Below are 21,966 nucleotides of genomic sequence, written 5' to 3'. Positions count from 1 at the left end.
GGGATAAAAACAGAAATAAACTTTACCAAGTAAATCTTTCCGTTAGTAGAAGCATACTGGAACATATGGGAACTCCCCAGTTTCGAACTGGCTTCGTGGAAGAACAATGTCCATATCTCAGGCTACCCAATTTATTGAAATATGGATGCGGGCTGGACTTTAGCCCTTGGCCAATCAACCCTGGGGGGGTGTTCCTGTCTCAGCCCACAAATGTTTTGTGTTCTGAAATGACCAGAGTCAAATTGGCCCAGAATGGCGCTGATTGCTGGGTCATGAATAGGATTTCCGATACCAGCGCATCATGCCGATCGCAACAGTACCAATCACTGCCTGCCTGCCGCAATCAGGCGCCATATAACGGTTTTGTGTGGTTCTCCAGGATTCCACACCTACTAAACATACAGAGTCACATGTAAACGTAACCCATCAGGTGTACGATCACAAGGAATTATTTTCATCTCTCTGCCGTTAATATTTTAGCTTTTATGAGAGATAAAAATGGTTCCTTAGATCTCTTGATTTTAATCAAAGCTTACAGACTGTCCGGAGCCTTGTGAATGCCCCCTGCAGATCCGTGTGGCCAAGATGACTAGCAGATTTCTTTGAGCCTCAGGAAGCTGGCAATCTATGTTTACTCTAATGGGAACTTTTATTGGCATCTAGGTGTCACATTGATCCTAGAAAAAATCTGTCCTTTTCAAATGCTAATGAAAGAACATATGTGCATGACTGACATAGAATACTATATTTCTAATAACCCAGAATTAAACTACATCTACAATTACACTACTACAGATCACACCACATCTAGTTAAGGCAAAACTATCCTACGCTTATATTTTCGTCACAGTAGGCTCTCCCCAAGAAGAAAATACATGGACTTATGTTAGATTTGGAAGTATGTAGTCAAAAACAAAAACGAGTTCATCCGACAGATTTTCTTTAAACATGACACCCCCAAAATATTTTAAAGATTGGAAAAACCAAGCACAGTGTCTACCTTCCCTACCCTTCTTCACAGCATTATGTTTATACGGTACTTATAAGTGACAGGTGCACTTTGAAAAGTAGGCAGTACACACTGTATTGCTGACATTTTGTCTTGTGTCGTGATTGTCTAGTGACTCTTTTTGTGTAATATCTTCTAGACTGATTGCAGGGATACAGACTCGGCATCAGAAAGCAGTTTTCAGATTGGCAGACACAAGAAGAGCCCCAGCTCTCTAACCAATCTTAGCGGCTCCTCTGGCATGGCGTCAATGTCCCCTGTATGTAAAGTGTAATTCTCTGCTTCCACTAATTGCACCTTTTCTATGCCTCTGTGGTATTAATCACTACCATGTTGTGTCTAATAACCAATCACTTTATTACAGCTGTAATGGTAAGTTTAACAGGCTGTGTAGTCGGCACACCTTACAGAATAAGCACCAAAGGTAATCGGATAGAAACAAAAGGGGCTGCAAAGTCTTAGTTTGTTCTCGTTTTTGAAAGCAGCCACAGCCTGAGTAGAAAAGCCTGTCCCTTGCCTGCTGCAGAGGGGGACCCTTGCTCTCTGTGAAAGCAGTAGTTTCTCTTCAGAGGAAAAAGCCTGACTTATCAGGGGATGTTTTAAACCTCTGCAGAGAGACCACAATTTCCTCATAGAGCAAAGGTCCCTCTCTGCAGTATGCTGTAAGGGGACAGGATTCTCTACCCAGGATGTGGCAGGCCAAGGCACGCAACGGCACAAGGAATGCAGAGGGAGATGAGGCTGAAGGTCCTTACTGTATTCCATGTGTCTGTGCTTGCCTAAGTGCTGGGAGCCAGGGACAGGTGCTCACAAAGCCAGTGGTGTCGTTATAGGGGTGCGGCACATACCCGGGTGACAACAGGCCTGCATGTCCTAACAAGCAGAGTGTACTGACTGGTACCACTCAGGGCATGTGCCAGCTTTTGGCAGCAGCCGCTGTTCAGTGTCGAATTTCTCATCGGCATCCTCAGCCAGCCACTCTCTCCTGCCCCATAGAATGCCGATCAGTCCAGTGTTCTCCACAGCCAGAGTTCTGGGACCAACCCCCCCGAGTCCTCCATTCCCTCAGTGCACAGAGCCCTCCAGTGCCGGACAAATAAACTTCTAGCACACTTTTGCAGCCCTATGAGCAGGCTTCCCAGAGGGCACCACAGTCTCCCAGTCCCCCCACCCCTTCATGCAGAAATCTCCCTCAGAGAGCCCATGGAGTTGAGATGCGGCCTCCCATGCTGATCGTTGGTGTAGCTGAAGCGATCATGGATAAGTGCTTGGAGGGCAGCCAGCCACAGTGAGCACAGCTAGACCATGTTGGCCGGAATCTAGTACCAGCACTACATCAACATAACCCTGCACCACAGTGAGTGAGGCAACCCCATCTCCCCCATACACATCCCATACCCCACCCCATCCTCCCTTGAGACAGGAATCGTCAACTCCCCTGATATCCAACCAGGATGGTGTCACCCCCATCTGTGACAGCACGTGGAATTGGGGTGCACACCTTGTCCATGCGCTGTCTGCCCAAAACTAGGGCACTGTGGCAGGCTAGCCTGGAGAGAGCCCGATGCGCTAACCTGCCCAGTGTCTACTGCTCTGTCCTGCTGTTACTCCGCAGCAGCAGGTCAGAGCACTGTGACAGGCTGCGGGAGGGGTTTAATTATTAAAAGGGGGGGTTGACACCATGTTTTTACCGCACCAGGTTATGCCAACCTTAGTGACACCACTGTGCAAAGCACCTGTTGTCTTGCTATTTGCAGTGTCAGGTGGCCTTGCACCAAGGGAGGACTTCCTGTCTGACATCGAAACTAGCATTACAAGGCACCTATGAAAACGGGACAAAGTACTACATATACTTCTGCCCAGCAGGATCTGAATACTGTAAAAACAAAAAAACTCATTTGCGGGAAATGTACATTTACTCCTACCATTTTGGCTTTTATACAGTAAGGAGGAGGAGCCAAGTCTTGTCAAAAGAAGTCATTGTGATTTTGTAGCCTATCTACTAGGCCACAGTAACCTGTTTCTTGTGGGCATGAATAACCCAATTTGTTTTGTCTGTGATTTACTAATGACCTATTTTTCCTCTAATAATAAAAAAAAAAAAATTAAAGTGGTTGTAAACCTCAGACATGCAATGTGACTATATCCCTCTATAGTGTGTACTTGTCTCAGTTAAGAGCACAAAGTGTAATTTCTGTCTGCTGCTTTGTTCCTCTATCAGCATGAATCACTTCTGACAAGTTTTCCTGACACCAAGCGAAAAAAAGTGACATGGGATAATCTCCAGCTAAATCCACCAGATTTACAGCCTCAGTTCTGTTTCTGTGAGCTGTGTAGATGTGGTGTGTCTTCCCTCTCTTCCCTCTAATCGGCTCCGAGCTCTCCTCACTAAGCTCTAAAGTTTTTAATTTTAGCTCTGTGTCCCCTTTTATTTCTGACATCTCAGACAAGCTTTATAATTTAGCACTTTGGCTGTAGGGAAGAGAAGACTGCAGATAAACGGGTACAAATTATGTAGGAGGATGTTTCACCTCTGTGAATCACCTGAGGCCAGTCACTTCACTGGTTATATGTCCGGGTTTACAACCAATTTAAGGGACATGATAATATGGGGTGGCATATTGATTACAACGTTCATGTTCAACTACAAATGTAATAAGTTGTACTGTCCTTGATTTTATGACTTCCATAGTTTAATACATGATTAAGGTAATGTATAAATTTTTTTTTTTTTTTTTTATCGTAACAGTGTTTCCTGTAACGAATATAAAAAAAAAAATTCTTGATAGTATTGTTGAACTGTTAAAGCGGAAGTAAACCCAGACTTAACAGTTTCATAAAACTTACATTTCTGACACAAATGCCGGGAATGCAACTGTCACATTGGACGTGCTCTCAACCAAACTGTCAAACCATCCAATGGCTGGTGTCATAACTGATCACATGTGCAGCATCAGGGCAGGTGAAGATTAAACAGAGGCCAAGATGGCAGCTTCCTTGGCTGAAAACGATAGGGGGGTTTACTTCTACTTTAATCACCATTTCTATAGTGATGTCTACTGATCGGTTGGTGCAAATCACTGTCATGCCAAAAACCTTCTAGTTTTGTGTAACTTTGGGCAGGATTACAATCCCATCAGGTTTCGATGGTTTTCACGGGGTCTGTTGGGGACATTTACCCTCACTTCCTATCCTACTGACAAACGTTTCACCAGACAGGAAAATCTGAAACTGACCCAGTCAGAAAAAAAAATGGACAGGGGTTCTAGTCTTCCCCCAACTCTACTAAAAAATTTTTTTTAAAAAGTTCTTCCGGTCAGTGTTGCTGTTGAATTCCCCTCACTTCTGTCTGGTAAAACATTTATCAGAAGGGCAGGGAGTGAGGTACATCTCCCTAAAGGGACACGAGATGGCTGTGAAAACCTAGCTTGGGTTCTAATCCTTCCCCACTTTGTACCTACACTTGAACCACTTCCAGCCCTTAAGACGTACCTGTACGTCATCCAGTGGAAGTAGTTATACCAGGATCAAGGCTGCACCTGGCATGATTCTGGTATTAAAATTTGCAGCTGGTGATGGGCTTTCCTGTAAAAGTGATCAGAGTGGCTCTAGAGCCACCTGATCACTTTTACAGGGTGTGGAAAGGCCCACTGCTGTTCCCAGGCTCTCTGGTGTGACCAGGGACCCTGGGACTGCTGCATCCTGTGTGGCCTGTGTTCCCTCAGATTAGGCAACCCGTCAGAATGTTTAACGGAAGTGACGTTTCATCGCCGCCATCTTACTACACCCCGCACTCCTCCACAGTAAGGATACACTGAGAAGGGGGCAAGCGGACATCTTGTTACACCCACCCGAGTTTTGCATTTTACACTTATTTTTAACAGTAAACTGAGTTTATATAGTGAAATACAGTACTTAGAACTCCGTCTGACTGTTTAGATGTTGAATTTTAAAAGCAGTGAACTTCTGTCCAATTAGCAAACCTATGAAATCAGCAGGCTTGCCGTTGCTTTGAAAAATTCAACATATAAACAGTCAGACAGAGTTCAAAGTACTGTATTTCACTATATAAACTCGGTTTACTGTTAAAAATAAGGGTAAAATGCAAAACGGTGGGTGTAACAAGATGTCTGCTTGCCCACTTCTCAGTGTATCCTTACTGTGGGGTCATGCAGGTTGTAGAAAGATGGCAGCGATGAAACGTCTGGCAGGTCGCCGAATCTGACGGAACACCGGCTGAGGAAAGGGCAAGGTGCATCCGTTTCTTCCCCCTCCATTGTAATTAATGAAGCCGGAAGCAACGAGGATTTCATTACTTTCAGTTTCGGTTTGTTTACAAGCTGTTACCGGCCTCACGAGCATCTGATCAAACAGATCTCTGTTTGATCAGATGCTTTTGAGGTGAAAGGAGAGATCTGAAGTCTAGTACACCCCAGATCTCCCACTAAAGAGTATCTACCACTGCACATGCTATCATATAAGATGTTTATCCCTTGTAAAATCTCTTTTCCATGTTGATGCTTTAAAACTTCAAAGCCTGGAGTAAGAGCGGTCACCACAGGAGGTCTGCTGTTATTATTAATGGCCAGAGAAACTTCTTTGTTGCCCTCCTAATTTAGTTTTGTTGTCATGAGGACCTGAGGGCCAAGTTACACCAAATGCCTTCCCCGTCCAATGAGAGCGCCCTTACTGACCACTGAGGCAGTCTTTTCAGACAGTGAAATGCCAGTTGGTACGGAAATGTACTGGTTTCAACAGGAATTAAGGGAAATGGTTTTACTATCTGCTTCTTCTATGCATTCCCTTCTGTGATAATTTGTGACTTTTTTTAATCGCTAGAACAATATTATTAATTGGTTTATTCTTGCAGGTAAGTGGAAGTGTCATGAGCATCTACAGCGGGGATTTTGGCAACGTTGACATTAAAGGTGGCATTGAGTTTTCAATCGATTATGTGGAGAAACTGAAGGAGTTCCTGATTTACATTTACCAGTGCAGGGAACTGGCGGTAGCCGAAGTGAAGAAACAGCGATCTGACCCGTAAGACTGATATCTGATCTTTACCATTACGAGAGGAATAGAAACTGCGCTAATAAGCTAAATCCTAAACCTGTTTAAGCAGCAACTCTCTTGTGAGATATAAACACAGTCCCATACAATATAATCCTATGCAGAGTTACGCTAATACTATGATTCCGCTCAATATACCAAACAAAAGGTGTTTTAAGAAAAGTCCGAAGGTGCTGAAATAATAAATGTTCTTGTCAATGTCAACACCATCCACCAACTTGAAGTGTGTGATCCTTGAAATACCGCCACCACCATAAACAAAGTGCTCGCTCATCAGCTCACACAGGCCTCCTATTATGGAAGGTCAGTGACACTTGCGGCTATGTACCCAGCCAGGGCCTTTAAGCACCATCCGAGGATCCTCTTACGACATGCAATCCAATCATCCAGGAGGAATTGTCAAGTGTCATCCCCAAAATATAAAGGGCCCACCATAGCATAAAATCTTTAAAACTTTATTACAAATGCTCAAATTATTGCACTTACATCAAGGAAAGTAAATCCTTGCCTTTAAAAACAATAGCGCCGGCAAAAGAGCAGCAGCTTACGAGGACCGCAATGACGCCAGCATATCGCTCCTCCATATGCGTTTCGTCATATAGTGATGTCATCTGGGGCACCATTAGCCTTGCAGAAACATCTGAATTCAGGTGGAGACTGAAAACTTTACAGAGCTTGATGGAACTTTGTAAAAAAAAAAAAAACAATATAGGACCTAGAATAAATGATTACATATCTGAAAGGATTTGTATCTCTGTCCATCCAGTCCTGAGATCTACACAGCAGACCCCATCAGGCAACAGAGCCAAGTTGGGGACCACATTTTCTCTGCTGTCATTTAGGAGTATGCATTAGTCACCTTCTTGCTCTCCAACCTGTGATTGGACAGTAAAGTTAATAAAACTTTGTACCTTAAATTGGAACAATAAGTAACTAAAACTTTTGTTTCTGCCAGTAGTCAAATACTTTTATTGGACCAGCCATAGTGGCAGTTACAGGATTGAGACAAACCATTTAACACAGACAAAAGTGCTTACAATGTTCAGCTTATTTTTTAATCCAAAAAAGAATGCAAAACTTTCTGTAACTGCTTAATGTAAGGGAACTGAGGGAGTACTAGTCGTAAAAAAGAAAATTAATTTAGCCACCACATGCAAGGATTAGCTTAGGGTTAGTCTTGGGTCTGGGGTTTAGGTATGCTTTCATTATATATACTTATATCATTATTTATATATCACCCCAACCCCCCCCCCCCGCCAAAAAAGAGTCTTCACTGTAAAAAAATAAAGTGTATAGCGTACACCCTTCCCAAACCCTGCTGTGCTGACCTCCGTGGGCGATAAGCTGTTGGTGCCCACACAGCCGATGTAGTAGTCTGGGATTTGAAATCGCTGTTCTCCCCCCCCCCCCCTTTTTTTTTCTTTCTGCTTTGCCTCAGGATAGAGCAGAGTAATATGCCCTGTGCTGACCAGTCAGAATCATTCTGATCTATCCCAAAAGTGCTGCACAAAAGAGGGAGAAGAGAAGAGATTTCTAATCCCAGGACTATTGCAGCTCATCTCCCGACGGGGGGGCAAGTACAGTGAGGGCCGGTGGGGTACAATATTCACCTTATCATTTTTTTCAGAATTGGTGAACTTGTACCTTAACCACTTCCGGACCGCCGCACGACTATATACGTCCTCTCTTTGAAGAGGGATATCTCGATTATGGCAGCAGCTGCTGCCATAAGAGAGGTATCCATCTCTTCAGGCGGCGGTCCGGTTTTAGTAGAAGTGGGTACCTGTCAATACTAGGTACCTGCCCCCCCCCCCCAAAAAAAAAATGACAAGCCAAAAGTGGCCAGGGAGGGGGGGAGTAGTGCTTAAAGCAGAACGTCCTCTTTTGGGTGAAGCTCCACTTTAAGTACCCAGGACAAATTTATATATTAAAAAGATCAGGCACATTTTTAGCCAGTGTATAAGTTACATGTATTGATATGCCTTTTGATATGTGACGGTACATTCACATTTTATTAGTAAAAATGAATGTTGGGTTTCAAAGGAATAATATTCCTGGCCTTGTTCTGTAACCTTTAACTTTCCACTTCCAAAGTACTTATTCCAGCATGTACATTTATCTTTTCCTATAGATATGTGAAGGCCTATTTTCTCCCAGAAAAGGCGAAGATGGGTAAAAGAAAAACCGCTGTGAAGAAGAAGACGCTAAACCCGGTTTACAATGAAATACTGAGGGCAAGTATTTATAGGTTACCAAATGTTGGAGGCTTATAGGAGATTAAACCCAAACTCCAGTCAAATATCTTTCATTAGTCTTTAGTTAAAGGGTCAAGTTTTGCCAGGCTTTTCCTCCAGTCTGTAACCCCACTGGAGAGATTTTCCATCACTTCTATCTCTGCCATAATCATACAAGAAATGGGGGGAACTGTAATGCCCCGTACACACGAGCGGAAATTCCGCCAGCAAAAGTCCGATGAGAGCTTTTGGTCCAAAAATGCGACCGTGTGTATACTCCATCTGACTTTTGCTGGTGGAATTCCAGTCAGCAAAAGATTGAGAGCATGTTCTCAATTTTTCGGTCGGAAAAAGTTCCGATCTGAAATTCCGATCGTCTGTACCAATTCCGACGTGCAAAATTCCTACGCATGCTCGGAAACAATTCGACGCATGCTCAGAAGAATTGAACTTCATTTTCTCGGCTCATTGTAGTGTTGTACGTCACAGCGTTCTTGACGGTCGAAAGTTCACGGAACTTTTGTGTGACCATGTGTATGCAAGGCAAACTTGAGCGGAATTCCGTCAGAAAAACCATCCAAGATTTTTCCGACAGAAATTCTGCTCGTGTGTACGCGGCATTAGAGAAAGTCTTGGAAATGGTGTTGTGACGCACATTGGCTCAGCTACAACGAAACTTGCTGTATTCTATGTTATATGACTATCTCGTATTATCAAAATATCTAGTGGGTAAAACAAATATTGTTTTCTTAGATTGAGGTGCTCAAGAACAAATACCTTATTTTTCCCACTAGATGATGCTTCAATCATATACATCTGTTACACAACCTAGAATACGACAATTTTTGTTGTAGCCGAGCTAATCTGTGTCAGATTCAATCAGACTGTTTAGGTCTCCTGCTGAACCGGCCGACTTTAGAACAATGTATGGGCAAGGCTGAATGTACCAAGTTGAATGACCGATCAACGTGGGTACAACCAGCCTGTTGGATTTTATGTGCAATTATCGGTAGTGGCTGCTATAGCCGCTAGCAATAATCATTGTCTTCAACCGGCGGGGGTGGCTTCCCCCGCCTGGAGAATACAATGTCTCTGTCAAAATGATGGGGGAATCGTGTAAATGTACAAATGGCCTAAAACAAATATCTTGTAGGGTTCAGTTCAACTTAAATTGTATAAAAAATATATTTCAACTTACCAGGCTATAGATGTGCTGGCTGGAATTTTTCCTTAATTGTAAGCGTGATTCTTCTTTAATGTGTTCTGTTCCCCAGGGGACAAAGGACAGTACTTGATCGAGACATGGGATTTTATAATTTAATTTTTTCCACTTTTTATTGGTTGAACTAGATGGACTTGTGTCTTTTTTTTTTTTTTTTTCAACCAGACTCACTATGTAACTATGGGATTGCTGTACTAAAGGCAAATCCACTGTGCACTAAAGGGTGCACTTGGAAATGCAGTGCCTGTAAATCTGAGGGATAGATCTGAAGTGAGGGGAAGCTCTGCTGATTTTATCATCCAATCATGTGCAAGCAAAAATGCTATTTTTTATTTTCCTTGCATGCCCCGCCTTAGATCTACAGCGACTGCACTTGCAAGTGCACAGTGGATTTGCCTTTGGTAAATAACCCCCTATGTCTCACAAGGGATGCAGGAGGGTGGGGCTTATCTGCTAAAATGTTCCAGGCAAGGGCTTGGAGACAAGTGTCTGTCTCCTTGCTACCTGCGTTGTCAGACAGGTTGTGGAGGGAGGAGCATTGTCCGGTCTGATCTCACAGCAATCCTTAGACAGCACATAGGAAGATGGGTCAGAGCGCTACAGAACATATTAATAAAAATGAAGGGTAGATTTCCCTTGAAGTACACTTTCCTGTCTTGGGTGACAACGCTCACTTACTGTAATGTATCTGTGGACGGCATTGTCGTTACTCTAGGAAGGAAATGTGTTGTTACTACAGAATTCGTTTTGGGGGTCCCCCCTTAGACAATGTAACCCAGAACGGGGAGTGATCAGATACAGTGCGAGGTTCATAATTGGCTGAGGAAACCAATGGGATCATCTCATTTGCTAGGCAAAAATTGATCATAGAAAAACCACCATGGGTTGCAGAATAACAAGAGTATTGTTTAACCTTAGGGTGCAGCATTCTCCAGACATTCCTCAAGTCCATCTCTGCTATAAGCCTAGAAAATGCTGAAGGACCTCTGGGCATAGGTCTTGACATGAAAGTGAAAGAAAGTTTATCCAAAGCGACATTTAAAATATAAAAAAAAAACACCACAAGGGTGGGGATGTTAGGGTGATGAACTAAAAATGAGGCCACTAACTTTTTAGACATCTGCGGAGAAGGGCGGAGGGATATATAGGCTCATCAAAACATTGTTGACCTTCCAAAATACAGCGTAGGAATACGTATCTACCCTTAGTATCTATAATTTGTTGTATACATGTAAATTGAACACCATGGTGAATCAACACACTGACCCCCCTGGCATGGGAGGAGTAAGTTGAATGAAACTGGTGGCTATACATTTTCTGGGAGAGCGGAGGAGCACTCCCAGGAGATAAATGCGTCTTCTGGAGGCAGACCCAAAATGTTTTGCAGAGCGCTGGACAGCCAATCGCTTCACCGTGTTATTACAAAACACCCGCCCCTCTCCTCATCATCATAACATAGGGAAGAGGCGTGTTTTGTAGTCTACAGAGAAAAGAACTCGGGAAGGGATGACAATGCTGCTTGGGATTTCAATGAAGCGTTAAAAGTGGTCTACAGGAAATTAGGAGTTGGGATTGTTGATCTCCTGTACTTGCAACATATTGATAAAGCATGGGTAACTGTGTATGTATTGCAGAGAGATTTTTATTTTATTTTATTTTGCTCAGACATTCACTTTAAGGGCTCATCTACACAAGCACTCTCTACCAACCTCAAAAATGCAAGCTATTGTATAAATTTTGTTGCGCCACAATCGTGGCATTGTGTACTAGGATGGCCATGTTAGCTTGTGGCTTGGCGGTCAGGGACAGTAAAATGTGGCACTTTTTTTTTTTTCTTTTTTTATTCCCCATGTAAACGAGGCCATAAAGCCCACTGCAAAAAAATATTTTACTTTAGACTTATTAGTGGTTTTTGTCCCTATTGAGAAATCTGTACATCTCCGAATTGTTTGCATGATTTAGTGTTTTGTGTACATAAATGACTGTTTTTTTTTTAAATGTTTTTATTTTTTCCCACTTCAGTATAAGATTCCCAAGCAGTCTCTTCTGGCACAAACTCTGAACCTGTCGGTGTGGCATCATGATGCACTGGGTCGGAACAGCTTTTTGGGTGAATTTAACGTGAATTTAGGGACGTGGGACTGGAATAACAAACTGAGGAAATGGTATCAGCTGGAACCACGAGTAAGTTGGGGAGCCACTACCGCACAATGCTTCTCTGATGTGTACAGGAGCAGCAACAGCCACGCTGCTTGGAGTGATTCACAAAATATTCTAAAACATAACGTGCCTCTAGCGTGGGCTGACATCACCAAATAGTTAAATGCAACTTTACTGGCTGCTGCTTAACGGTCATGTTACTGGCTTCACTTATTTTCCATATTCATATATACCCATATTTTACAACAATTTAATGTAATACTCTGGACAAAAATCTGAAGCCTGCATGTGTATTCCTAGAGGTTCATCCTCCCCAAAAGCATACTCCTCCATTCTATGGGTATTCTGGGGAAAGTGGCTTCTGAAGTTTGGCTTCCTCTGCCATTTCTCCACCCCCAGCCTGTGATTGGGCAATAAAAAAGTAGGACAACGTTATGGACTTTCCTATGCTCTTCGCTCCTGTAAGCTTGACCTCATGATGCAACGTAATGGAGTCTGCATTGGCTTTGATGGCTGTCCACTCTTCTGGCACTTTTAAGTCACAGAATGCTAATATAGAGTCAGATCCTGCTAACCAAAGTTTTGGTCGCTATATTACATAACCTGCATTGCCACTAGTTGTATCATATGGTTACTTATTGAACGATGACCTGTGAATCAAACCCAACTTTTGAGAATGAAAATGATGAATGCACCCATATTACAAAAAGTAGAAATGTACAATAATCATTTGTTTGCATTGGAAAGTATTGCAACAACAATCAGTTAATCATTGGCTTCTGCAGAATATTCCTCCAGGTCCATATGGTGGTTGCATCGTGGCCTTGGCTGCAGTGCCGCCCAACGAATGCAGCGGGAGTGGAGTGGGGGTGGGGGGTAGGGGTGGTAATTTTTGCTGATGGTGTGAAGCAAAGCATCACAGCCGCAGCATGTGTGCACCCTCCTCCACTGCCTTTGCAGTTTTGGTGTGGAGTAAAAAACGAGGCTCAGCTGTGGATTATTACCAATTTCCCAACCAAAAGTTTAAACAAGCTTTGGTGTCCCAATGGCAGATGGGATTTTTATCCTTCTTGTCACAGATCCTTTTTAACCCTTCAATCATAGGCGTGCGCACAGGGTGTGCCAGGTATGCCTGGGCACACCCTAATCACCCTGTGTGGTGCATATTTCCAATGTTTAGTCCACTGATATTTCATCAAATAAAAAAAAATCTATTTTTTTCTCCTAAAAAACGTAAAAAATTATTAAAATAATATTGTAACTGCCCTACTGACACCACCAGTATCTGCCCTTATGACACCATTCACTGCTCTACTGACACCTTTCGTATATATACACATTCGCACACACATATATGTTTGAGCTTTGGGGTGCACACCCTAATGCAATAGGCTGCGCACACCTATGCCTTCAATGTATTTGGAGGGAGAAAAGGAGGATAGACAGACTCCCCACAGTGCTGTGTCTCCATTAAGGGAGCTCTTTTTGTTTTGTTTGGGGGTTTCTTTTTTTTGTTTTTTTTTTCCCAAACAAAGAAAGGACCGGAACACAGCATGTAATGCATAGGTGGAGGGAGTACATGACTGTGGCAGCAGTGGAGTTAACACAGAGGGGGAGTGTATATTAGTTAACCGAGGGGGAGGCACTAGGAGGGTCTTTATAAGTTCATCCCGCCCTGGGGGGAGTAACGGTTTTCCTGAAGAAAGTTCCCTGAAGAGCAGCATGGCTGACCTGGAGCGCCTGATGGAGCAGATGAGAGTAGAAGCAATGGTGAGAGGGGCAGCCTGGCTCCAGGACACCTTAGAGGAAGCAGTGAGGGGAACAGAGCCTGCATCTAGCAGGGGGGTAACGAGCGACACTAGGACTCGGCGGTCGCGGCCCCCAGAGGAGTTTTTTCCCCTGAACAGCGGCAGCCTGGGACTCACTCCGGTCCCTCAGCGGGCCCGCCGCCAAATAGAGTGGCAAGCGAACGGTAGGGACGGGGGAGAACCGAAGGTGGACCGAATGGCGGTCAGCGGGATGTAGCGGGAGCGGCGCAGCGGCCTAGCACAGCCAGAGTGGAGAGAAGCGTTAGCCCCGCCCCCAGAGTCAGGGAGTCGGATGTGCGCAGCGGTGCACGAGGAGAGATCCCTGGGCCTTCTGGTTCCACGGCAGGGGGTCGCAGTAGAAGCGAGAGAGGACGGCCGGGTAGAGCAGCGATAGTACCTGACGGCAGGACTGTGGTTCCCAACACCGGTCCGGGCAAGGTACAGCAAAAAACGACAGGCAGATGGGATACGGGGAGGCGGGGGTGTACGGCCGCGGTTTCCACAGCAACCTTGGTGTCCAGGCCGGGTGGGCATTCATCGGCTGAGGAGGAAGAAGGAGAGTGCATTGGGGAGGATGAGCGGTCCGGGTCAGAGGAAGAGGCGGCCCCCCCCCCCCCTCCAGGAGGACAACAGCGGTGGAGAACAGAAGTCCGGCTGATGAGGCTACGCCTGTGCAGCCTGGTGAGTCTAATGTCATGATTTCTGTTGCAGGTCTGCCGAGTAGTGGGGGGCTGGGGGTTGCAGGTGTGAGTGAAGCTGGCAGAGTGAATGACACAAACGGGGGGCCTCTGGCTTAGGGGGTTTTCTTGGCAGGCATAAATGAGCTCTTACAGCGTTTTGAAGCGGCAGAAAAGGGTCGCACGGGCCCGGCGGCGGCATGGGTTCCGACGGGGGTTGCAGGTGGAGCAGAAAAAAGTGGAGGGCCGGTGGTGCAGGCCGCAGTCGCATTGCCCAGCCCAGCGGTGACAGGGAGTGGGGGCCGCGGAAGGGACGGAAAAATCAGCGGAGGCAGCTGGCAGGCAGGACATAACAAGGTTGGCTGACGCGGCAAAAGGCGAGGTCTATGTTTGCTATGAGGGACCGTTAGGGTCGCACTTAAAACAAGTAGTGCGTGAAAAACTGTGGAAAGGTGAGTATGTGGAAATTTTTTCACTGCTACCATTGAAAAAATTTAATCTTGATAGAGTTAAGCCGCATGGCTCTAAGAAGGAGGATGAGGAGAAGAGGAGATATCGTTTGATCCCTAGAACGTTTGCTAACTGGTTGCAAGCGTTTGCGATTATGGCAAGTGTGATAGGGGAAAAACAACCCGAGCATTGTTCGGCACTGTTTTGTTATCAAGATGCTATTTGGTGAGGCGTACAGAGTTTATGGGGGAACAGCATGGTTGAGGTATGACGAACAATTCTGACAACGGAGGGTGGTCAGGCCGGCTCTGCGTTGGGATCACAAGGACATCAGCCTCTGGATGAAATTGATGACGACGGTGAGGGCCCCCAATCAGTTTTTTCAGGGGGGGGGCGGTGGACCTTCGTCCCAGGGACATTCGGTCGGAAATAGAAAAGGGGTTTGTTGGCTATACAACACCGGGACATGCAGGTTGGAGTCGCATGTAAGGATAAACACGAGTGTTCAGGGCGGGGGGATCTCACCCCGGGTCCAGAGGTTCCAAGCAGGGAAAATGCACGTACAGGAGAGACTGCAAACAAAAGGGAGGACCCCAGTGAAGGTGGAAAGGATGCGACCGTTTCTAGGTAGGTATCCGGACAGGGCAGCAGCTCAATTGTTGGAGGTAGGTTTTTTCGGTTGGCTTTAAGATCCCATGCGAGTTGACGGTAATTCCACCGGTTCCACGCAATTTGCGGTCAGCAATGCAACATCCGGATGTGTTTTGGAGAAGCTAAGGAAGGAAGTTGCATTGGGGCGGATGGGTGGCCCATTTCCAGCGGCGCCGTTTGACGATCTGGTGGTCTCGCCGCTGGGAGTGGTACCAAAAAAAAAAAAAAAGGAACCAGGTAAATTTAGGCTAATTCATCACCTATCTTTCCCAAAAAGGGGGGTCAGTGAACGATGCTATAGATCAGGGGGCGTGCTCCGTGACCTATACTTCATTCGACGCGGCAGTGGGATGGGTCCGTCGTTACGGTTAGGGGGCCCTGATGGCGAAAGCGGATGTGGAATCTGCTTTCAGACTACTGCCGGTGCACCAGGATAGTTTTAGGCTACTAGGTTGTCATTGGAACAATGAATTCTACGTGGACAATTGCTTACCCATGGGCTGCTCAATATCGTGCGCAATATTTGAACACTTTAGCTCCTTCGTGGAATGGGTTGTGCGGGATGTGTCGGGGGTGAATTCTGTTATTCAACACCCAGACGATTTTTCTTTGTATAGGTCCGGCGGCCTCCAGGATTTGTGTGGTGCTGTTAGCCACGCTGGAGCACATCGCAGATAGATTTGGCATTCCATTGGCTGCTGATAAGACGGAGGGACCGTGAACGGTCATCCAGTTTTTTGGGCATTGTCATAGATTCGGACGCAATGGAATGGAGGCTGCCGGATGATAAGCGGGAAGATCTGAAGAGAGAAATTGCAGGGCTTTTGGGTTTAAAGAAAGTGCAGTTAAGGACACTACAGTCAGTATTGGGCAAGCTGAATTTTGCACGCCGCATATTACCGATGGGGAGGGTGTTTAGTCGCAGGCTTGCGTCTAGCACGAGTGGAATAGAATCACCGTGACATTTCCTGCGATTAAGAGAAACGCACAGGGCAGATTTGAGAGTGTGGTATATGTTTTGGAAGCTTTTAACGGTAGGGCACTGTGGATATCTGGTCCAGTCAGCAACTTTGACCTGGAACTATTCACGGATGCCGCAGGTTCCACAGGTTTTGGGGCATTTTTTTCAGGGACAATGGAGTGCAGGACCATGGCTCCAAGCATGGGTGGAGGCAGGATTCACGAAGAATCTGGTGCTGCTGGAGTTGTTTCCGGTAGTGCTGGCAGTGGAGCTGTGGGGAACATCATTCAGGGATCTGAAGGTGCGATTCCATGGGGACAATTTGGGGGTGGTGCAAGTTATCAATGGGATTACGGCATCATCCATGCCAGTGATCAGGTTATTGCAACACTTAGTATTGCGCTGTCTGCAGTTGAATGTTTTCATTCATGCGGTACACTTACCAGGGGTGGAAAATGTGATAGCTGATGCGTTGTATCACTTTCAGTGGGACAGGTTTCGGGAGTTGGCGCCGGAGGCGGAGCAGCAAGGAGTACCTTGTTCCGAATGGCTGTGGGGGATAACATTGGCCTCATCGCGGGATGGATAAGGAAGTCGGTGAGTGGGTCTACATGGGCAGCGTACTCTAAAGACTGGTGCAAGTTTACCCAGTGAAGGGATCACAATTATGCCCGGTAGAAGCAGTTCGGGAATTTTTTAAAAGTTCGTTCAGAACGACCGGGCCCCTTTTTTGGTACATTTAAGTGGTGAATTTTTATCTAGATTTCAATTTGCGGCAGTCTTTACAAAATGCATACGGGGTTTGGGCCTGGATGAGAATGATTTCTCGTCCTATTCGTTCAGGATAGGAGCAGCTACGGAAGCAGTCAGAAACGGTATGCATGCACTGTTATGGGATCTCTGTTATGGGATCACTGTTATGGTATCTCTGTTATTGTATCTCTGTTATGGGATCACTGTTCTGGGATCTCTGTTATGGGATCACTGTTTTGGGATCTCTGTTATGGGATCACTGTTTTGGGATCTCTGTTATGGGATCACTGTTTTGGGATCTCTGTTATGGGATCACTGTTTTGGGATCTCTGTTATGGGATCACTGTTCTGGGATCTCTGTTATGGGATCACTGTTTTGGGATCTCTGTTGTTATGGGATCTCTGTTATGGGATCTCTGTTATGGGATCTCTGTTATGGGATCTCTGTTATGGGATCTCGGTTATGGGATCACTGTTATGGGGATGTGGTAAAGAAGGTGGAATATAGGAGTTTTTTATTGTTCGGTTGTTTTTCTTTTCTTCTGTTTCAGATTCGTTGCTGAGGATGGTCTGGATCATGGGCCATTCTTACGTGTCCTGGGGGGCACGGAGAGGTGATGCACGTTTTTGAGGGTAGGCAATTGGGTTTCAGCAAACGGGAGGCATGTATCAAGTGGTTGGGGTTCCCCGGCATGTTGTGGGGAAGGTTGGTTGCTGAGGTTCATCGGTATGCACAACGAGATAGGCCGCCGGACGTATTAGTTATTCATTTAGGCGGCAATGACTTGTGCGTTAGGGCCATGGTAGACATTAAACGGGACATAAAGTAGGACGTTTGGCAGTTGAAGGAAGCTTTTCCTCAGATGGTGATTGTCTGGTCCGACATGGTGGCGCAGACATCATGGAGGATGGCTAGGTCGGTAGAAGGTGTGAACAGGGCACGGAGAAAAATAAACAGAGAAGTGAGCAAGTTTGTGATTAATAATGGTGGTTTAACGGTGAGACACCTTGAACTTGAGTTTGAAACCTGGAGGTATTTAAGGTCTGATGGGGTTCACTTGAACGAAGTGGGTATAGACTTGTGGGCCTTAGGTTTACAAGATGGCATACAGCGAGCACTTCGGGTGTGGAGGGGCACACAAGAATAAGGTTTTATTCTCGTGTGCTGTGGCGGGCGTTGGTCTGGGCAAGAGAAAAAAGATGGCAAAAAGTAAGAGTTTTTTTGGGAGCCAGCGTTGATATGGCTCATGATGGTGGTTCCCGGTTAATGGAGGTTAACCGGGAAGTGATAAAGGGGCTCTGCGGTCATTGGTAGTCTCTGAGCCAGCTTGTCGGCTTGAGGCCTATGTGACAAATTTGATGGGACCGCAGGGTAAGTTTTTGTTATTGGACACTGATGATTATGAAGATATTGCTCAGACCAACGCTTGAGAAATTAGACAGGTTGTTTAACAGATGTTGTTGTTTTGCTGTTTTATGTTGGATATGTTTTATATCCATAGTGTTGATATTCTAAGGTATATTTGTTTAAATAAAATAGGCTGCTACGGCCTTTTATACTCCAATATCGGTGTGGTCTGAATTATTGGGGTAAGGGTTTTTAGTGGTGGCAGAAGGGCATGTTAATTACATCTGTTATCCTACAGTCAAGAAAGGACCGGAACACAGCATGTAATGCATAGGTGGAGGGAGTACATGACTGTGGCAGCAGTGGAGTTAACACAGAGGGGGAGTGTATATTAGTTAACCGAGGGGGAGGCACTAGGAGGGTCTTTATAAGTTCATCCCGCCCTGGGGGGAGTAACAGTTTTCCTGAAGAAAGTTCCCGCCCACCCTCCCTTATATTGGTAAAGTATTGTTAGGATGTAGGGTATTGTATTGTTTCTTCTACAGGTGATGGTCGCAGATACGTCGTGGCAGGGGCGGGCGTTGGTCTGGGCAAGAGAAAAAAGATGGCAAAAAGTAAGAGTTTTTTTGGGAGCCAGCGTTGATATGGCTCATGATGGTGGTTCCCGGTTAATGGAGGTTAACCGGGAAGTGATAAAGGGGCTCTGCGGTCATTGGTAGTCTCTGAGCCAGCTTGTCGGCTTGAGGCCTATGTGACAAATTTGATGGGACCGCAGGGTAAGTTTTTGTTATTGGACACTGATGATTATGAAGATATTGCTCAGACCAACGCTTGAGAAATTAGACAGGTTGTTTAACAGATGTTGTTGTTTTGCTGTTTTATGTTGGATATGTTTTATATCCATAGTGTTGATATTCTAAGGTATATTTGTTTAAATAAAATAGGCTGCTACGGCCTTTTATACTCCAATATCGGTGTGGTCTGAATTATTGGGGTAAGGGTTTTTAGTGGTGGCAGAAGGGCATGTTAATTACATCTGTTATCCTACAGTCATGTAATCGGAGCACATGGCTTTATCTTTCAGACCCCGGCTGCTGGTATTGGGTTGAAGAACAGAGGAGAGATGAAGCTCGCTTTGAAATATGTTCCCATGTCATCCACCGGTAAGTACAGTAAAGATAATGGTGCCTGGCCTTGCAAATGCTGTATTGTTCAGTCTATGCACATGCAGTAATGCTTTAAAAGATTTTGCTGCTTGCATTTTCACATGACCTAGCCTGACTTAACCACTTGCATACCATGCGCTTTCACCCCCTTCCTGCCCAGGCCAATTTTCAGCTTTCAATGCTGTCGCAATTTGAATGACGATTGCGCGGGCATGCAACACTCTACCCAAATTAAAATTTTTAGCATTTTTTTCACTCAAATAGAGCTTTCTTTTGGTGGTATTTAATCACCACTGGGTTTTATTTTTTGCTAAAGAAACAAAAAAGACCAAAAATTTAGAAAAAAAAAACAAAACATTTTTCATTGCTTGTTATAAACTTTTGCAAACAGGTAGTTTTTTTCCTTAACTGATGGGCACTGATTGGCGGTAAATGTCGGGACCGATCTCCCTGTAACAGAAGCCATTTTCCAGCTTTTTTCTTTGATAACCGGCTTCTGTTTACTTCTGTAATCAGCTGCCATTGTCGTGGTAAAGGGCCGCAGCAATTGGCCCTTTACCCGGTTCTGGGTTCAGCCAAATCCGAAGGGCTCGTCAATCACAGAGCGCGCCACCCGCATGCCACAGGGGGTGTGTGAGCAATGCGATCACGGGAGGCTATCGGCTATAGCGTGGCCAGAAAGTGGTTCAACTGTATAGTTAACCAGAATTCTCCCCAACCCTCCCTCTCCCCATCTAGACAATGTCCCAGTGTTATTTTTATTTTTTCTTTTGCCTTGTTTGTATAGCGGGAAACATTACTCACTGCAAAATCACCAGATTTGTAAAAAAATTTCCAGAGGCAGCAGCTGTGGAGGAATCAGCAGGGTACCAGGTGTCAGTTCTGACTCATGTAGGCACATCCCAAAAACGACTTCCCTGGGATAAATGTATGCATTGGAAAGAGAGGGGTTGCTAAGTGGAGTTCTGTAGCCCAGCAGGGGAGAACTCAAGCAGGGCTGACAACACTGCTTGGGTTTTCTGTGCATTGGGAGCACTGTGTTGTCAGCTCACTATGGGAAGTTAGGAGCCCACTGTCTTTTTGTCAGGATCACAAGGTATTTTTAGCATTTTCTAAAAACTAAAATATAGGCAAATATGCACGTGTTGCAGAAATGTCCTGCATATTCTTCCATGTATGCATTTTAATACATGTTTTCCTGGTGCTTTTTTGAAAGGTTGCAATAAGCTGAAAGAGGGAAAAAAATCTGCTTTCATAATGCAATAGATGCACACTATTGTGTGTTGGTATGTATGCAGACAGTGCATGATAACGCTAATGCCCCGTACACACAGTCGGATTTTCCGACGGAAATGTTCGATGAGAGCTTGTTGTCGGAAGCTCCGACCGTGTGTAGGCTCCATCGGACATTTTCCTTTGGAATTTCCGTCACACAAAATTTGAGATCTGGATCTCAAATTTTCCGACAACAAAATCCGTTCTCGTAAATTCCGATCGTGTGTAGAAAATTCCGACGCACAAGTACCACTCACGCTCAGAATCAAGTACGAGACAGAATCGCTATATCCAGATCTCCTATTTTTTTTATAGTGATCTCCATAATAATGTTTAGAATTTTTGTTTATATATATATATATTTTTTTTTTTCTTATCCAGATCTCCTATTTTTTTTTTTTTTTTATAGTGATCTCCATAATTTTTTCTTTCGTTTTGTGTCAAACTACCACAACATCTTTATTATCTTGTATTTTTTAACCTCAAGGAGTTTGGTGTTGGTGTCCCTTGGTAATTTGACATTGTATTTTTGAAATGTACCTGCCTACTCACAAACAAACTGTCCTTTTTGAAGTAAAACACATAGGCAAGTATTTGTGAAAAATAAATAGCCATTTATTATGGGTCATAACAAAATAAAGAGGAAGGCAACGCTGGAGAAACTGGTGAAATTTGCAAAGTCTTTGTACCCCAGGGCAGACATCAATTATTTTACAGTCAAAATTGGTGGCCTGAGGAGTCCTTATAATAGTGAGCACAATCCGGTCCAGGACTACAAGAGATAAGGAACAGCAGCAGATGACATATCTGTCCCCAGGCTGTGGTCTTACCACAGCCTGCGTCTTTTGTCAGACCAGACTTAACCCAGGCCATCACTTTCTTGTCTTCCTTCCACGCTTTCTTCCACACTTGCTTCCAGGCTGTGGCTATGGTGTTGTAGTTGTGGCAGGAGGTGGAGGAGGAGGACCATGGTTGAACTCACAAACGTGGCTGTGGCTTGTGTGTTCGCTTCTCAACTAGGGATGAGCCGAACACCCCCCTGTTCAATTCACACCAGAACATGCGAACAGGCAAAAAATTTGTTCGAACACCATTAAAGTCTATGGGACACGAACATGTATAATCAAAAGTGCTAATTTTAAAGGCTTATATGCAAGTTATTGTCATAAAAAGTGTTTGGGG

At 44.9% G+C, this 21,966-nt stretch overlaps 1 protein-coding gene across 1 annotated transcript in view; it reads left to right on the top strand.

Moving 5' to 3' along the window:
* Positions 1 to 1,154: 1,154 nt before the first annotated feature.
* Positions 1,155 to 21,966, top strand: part of SYTL2 (synaptotagmin like 2) — a 67,982-nt gene continuing 47,170 nt past the window's right edge. Inside the window, exons 1-5 of the mRNA XM_073617851.1 lie at positions 1,155 to 1,268; positions 5,880 to 6,049; positions 8,211 to 8,313; positions 11,558 to 11,719; positions 19,428 to 19,506. Coding sequence (XP_073473952.1) covers positions 1,251 to 1,268; positions 5,880 to 6,049; positions 8,211 to 8,313; positions 11,558 to 11,719; positions 19,428 to 19,506 — 532 coding nt within the window. The 5' untranslated portion in view covers positions 1,155 to 1,250. The remainder of the gene's footprint in view (positions 1,269 to 5,879; positions 6,050 to 8,210; positions 8,314 to 11,557; positions 11,720 to 19,427; positions 19,507 to 21,966) is intronic.

Source organism: Aquarana catesbeiana, linkage group LG02, assembly GCF_042186555.1.
Source record: "Aquarana catesbeiana isolate 2022-GZ linkage group LG02, ASM4218655v1, whole genome shotgun sequence".
NCBI classification, from domain to species: domain Eukaryota; kingdom Metazoa; phylum Chordata; class Amphibia; order Anura; family Ranidae; genus Aquarana; species Aquarana catesbeiana.
The sequence above is the reverse complement of the archived record's forward strand: the minus strand, read 5'-3'. Positions and strand labels throughout refer to the sequence as shown.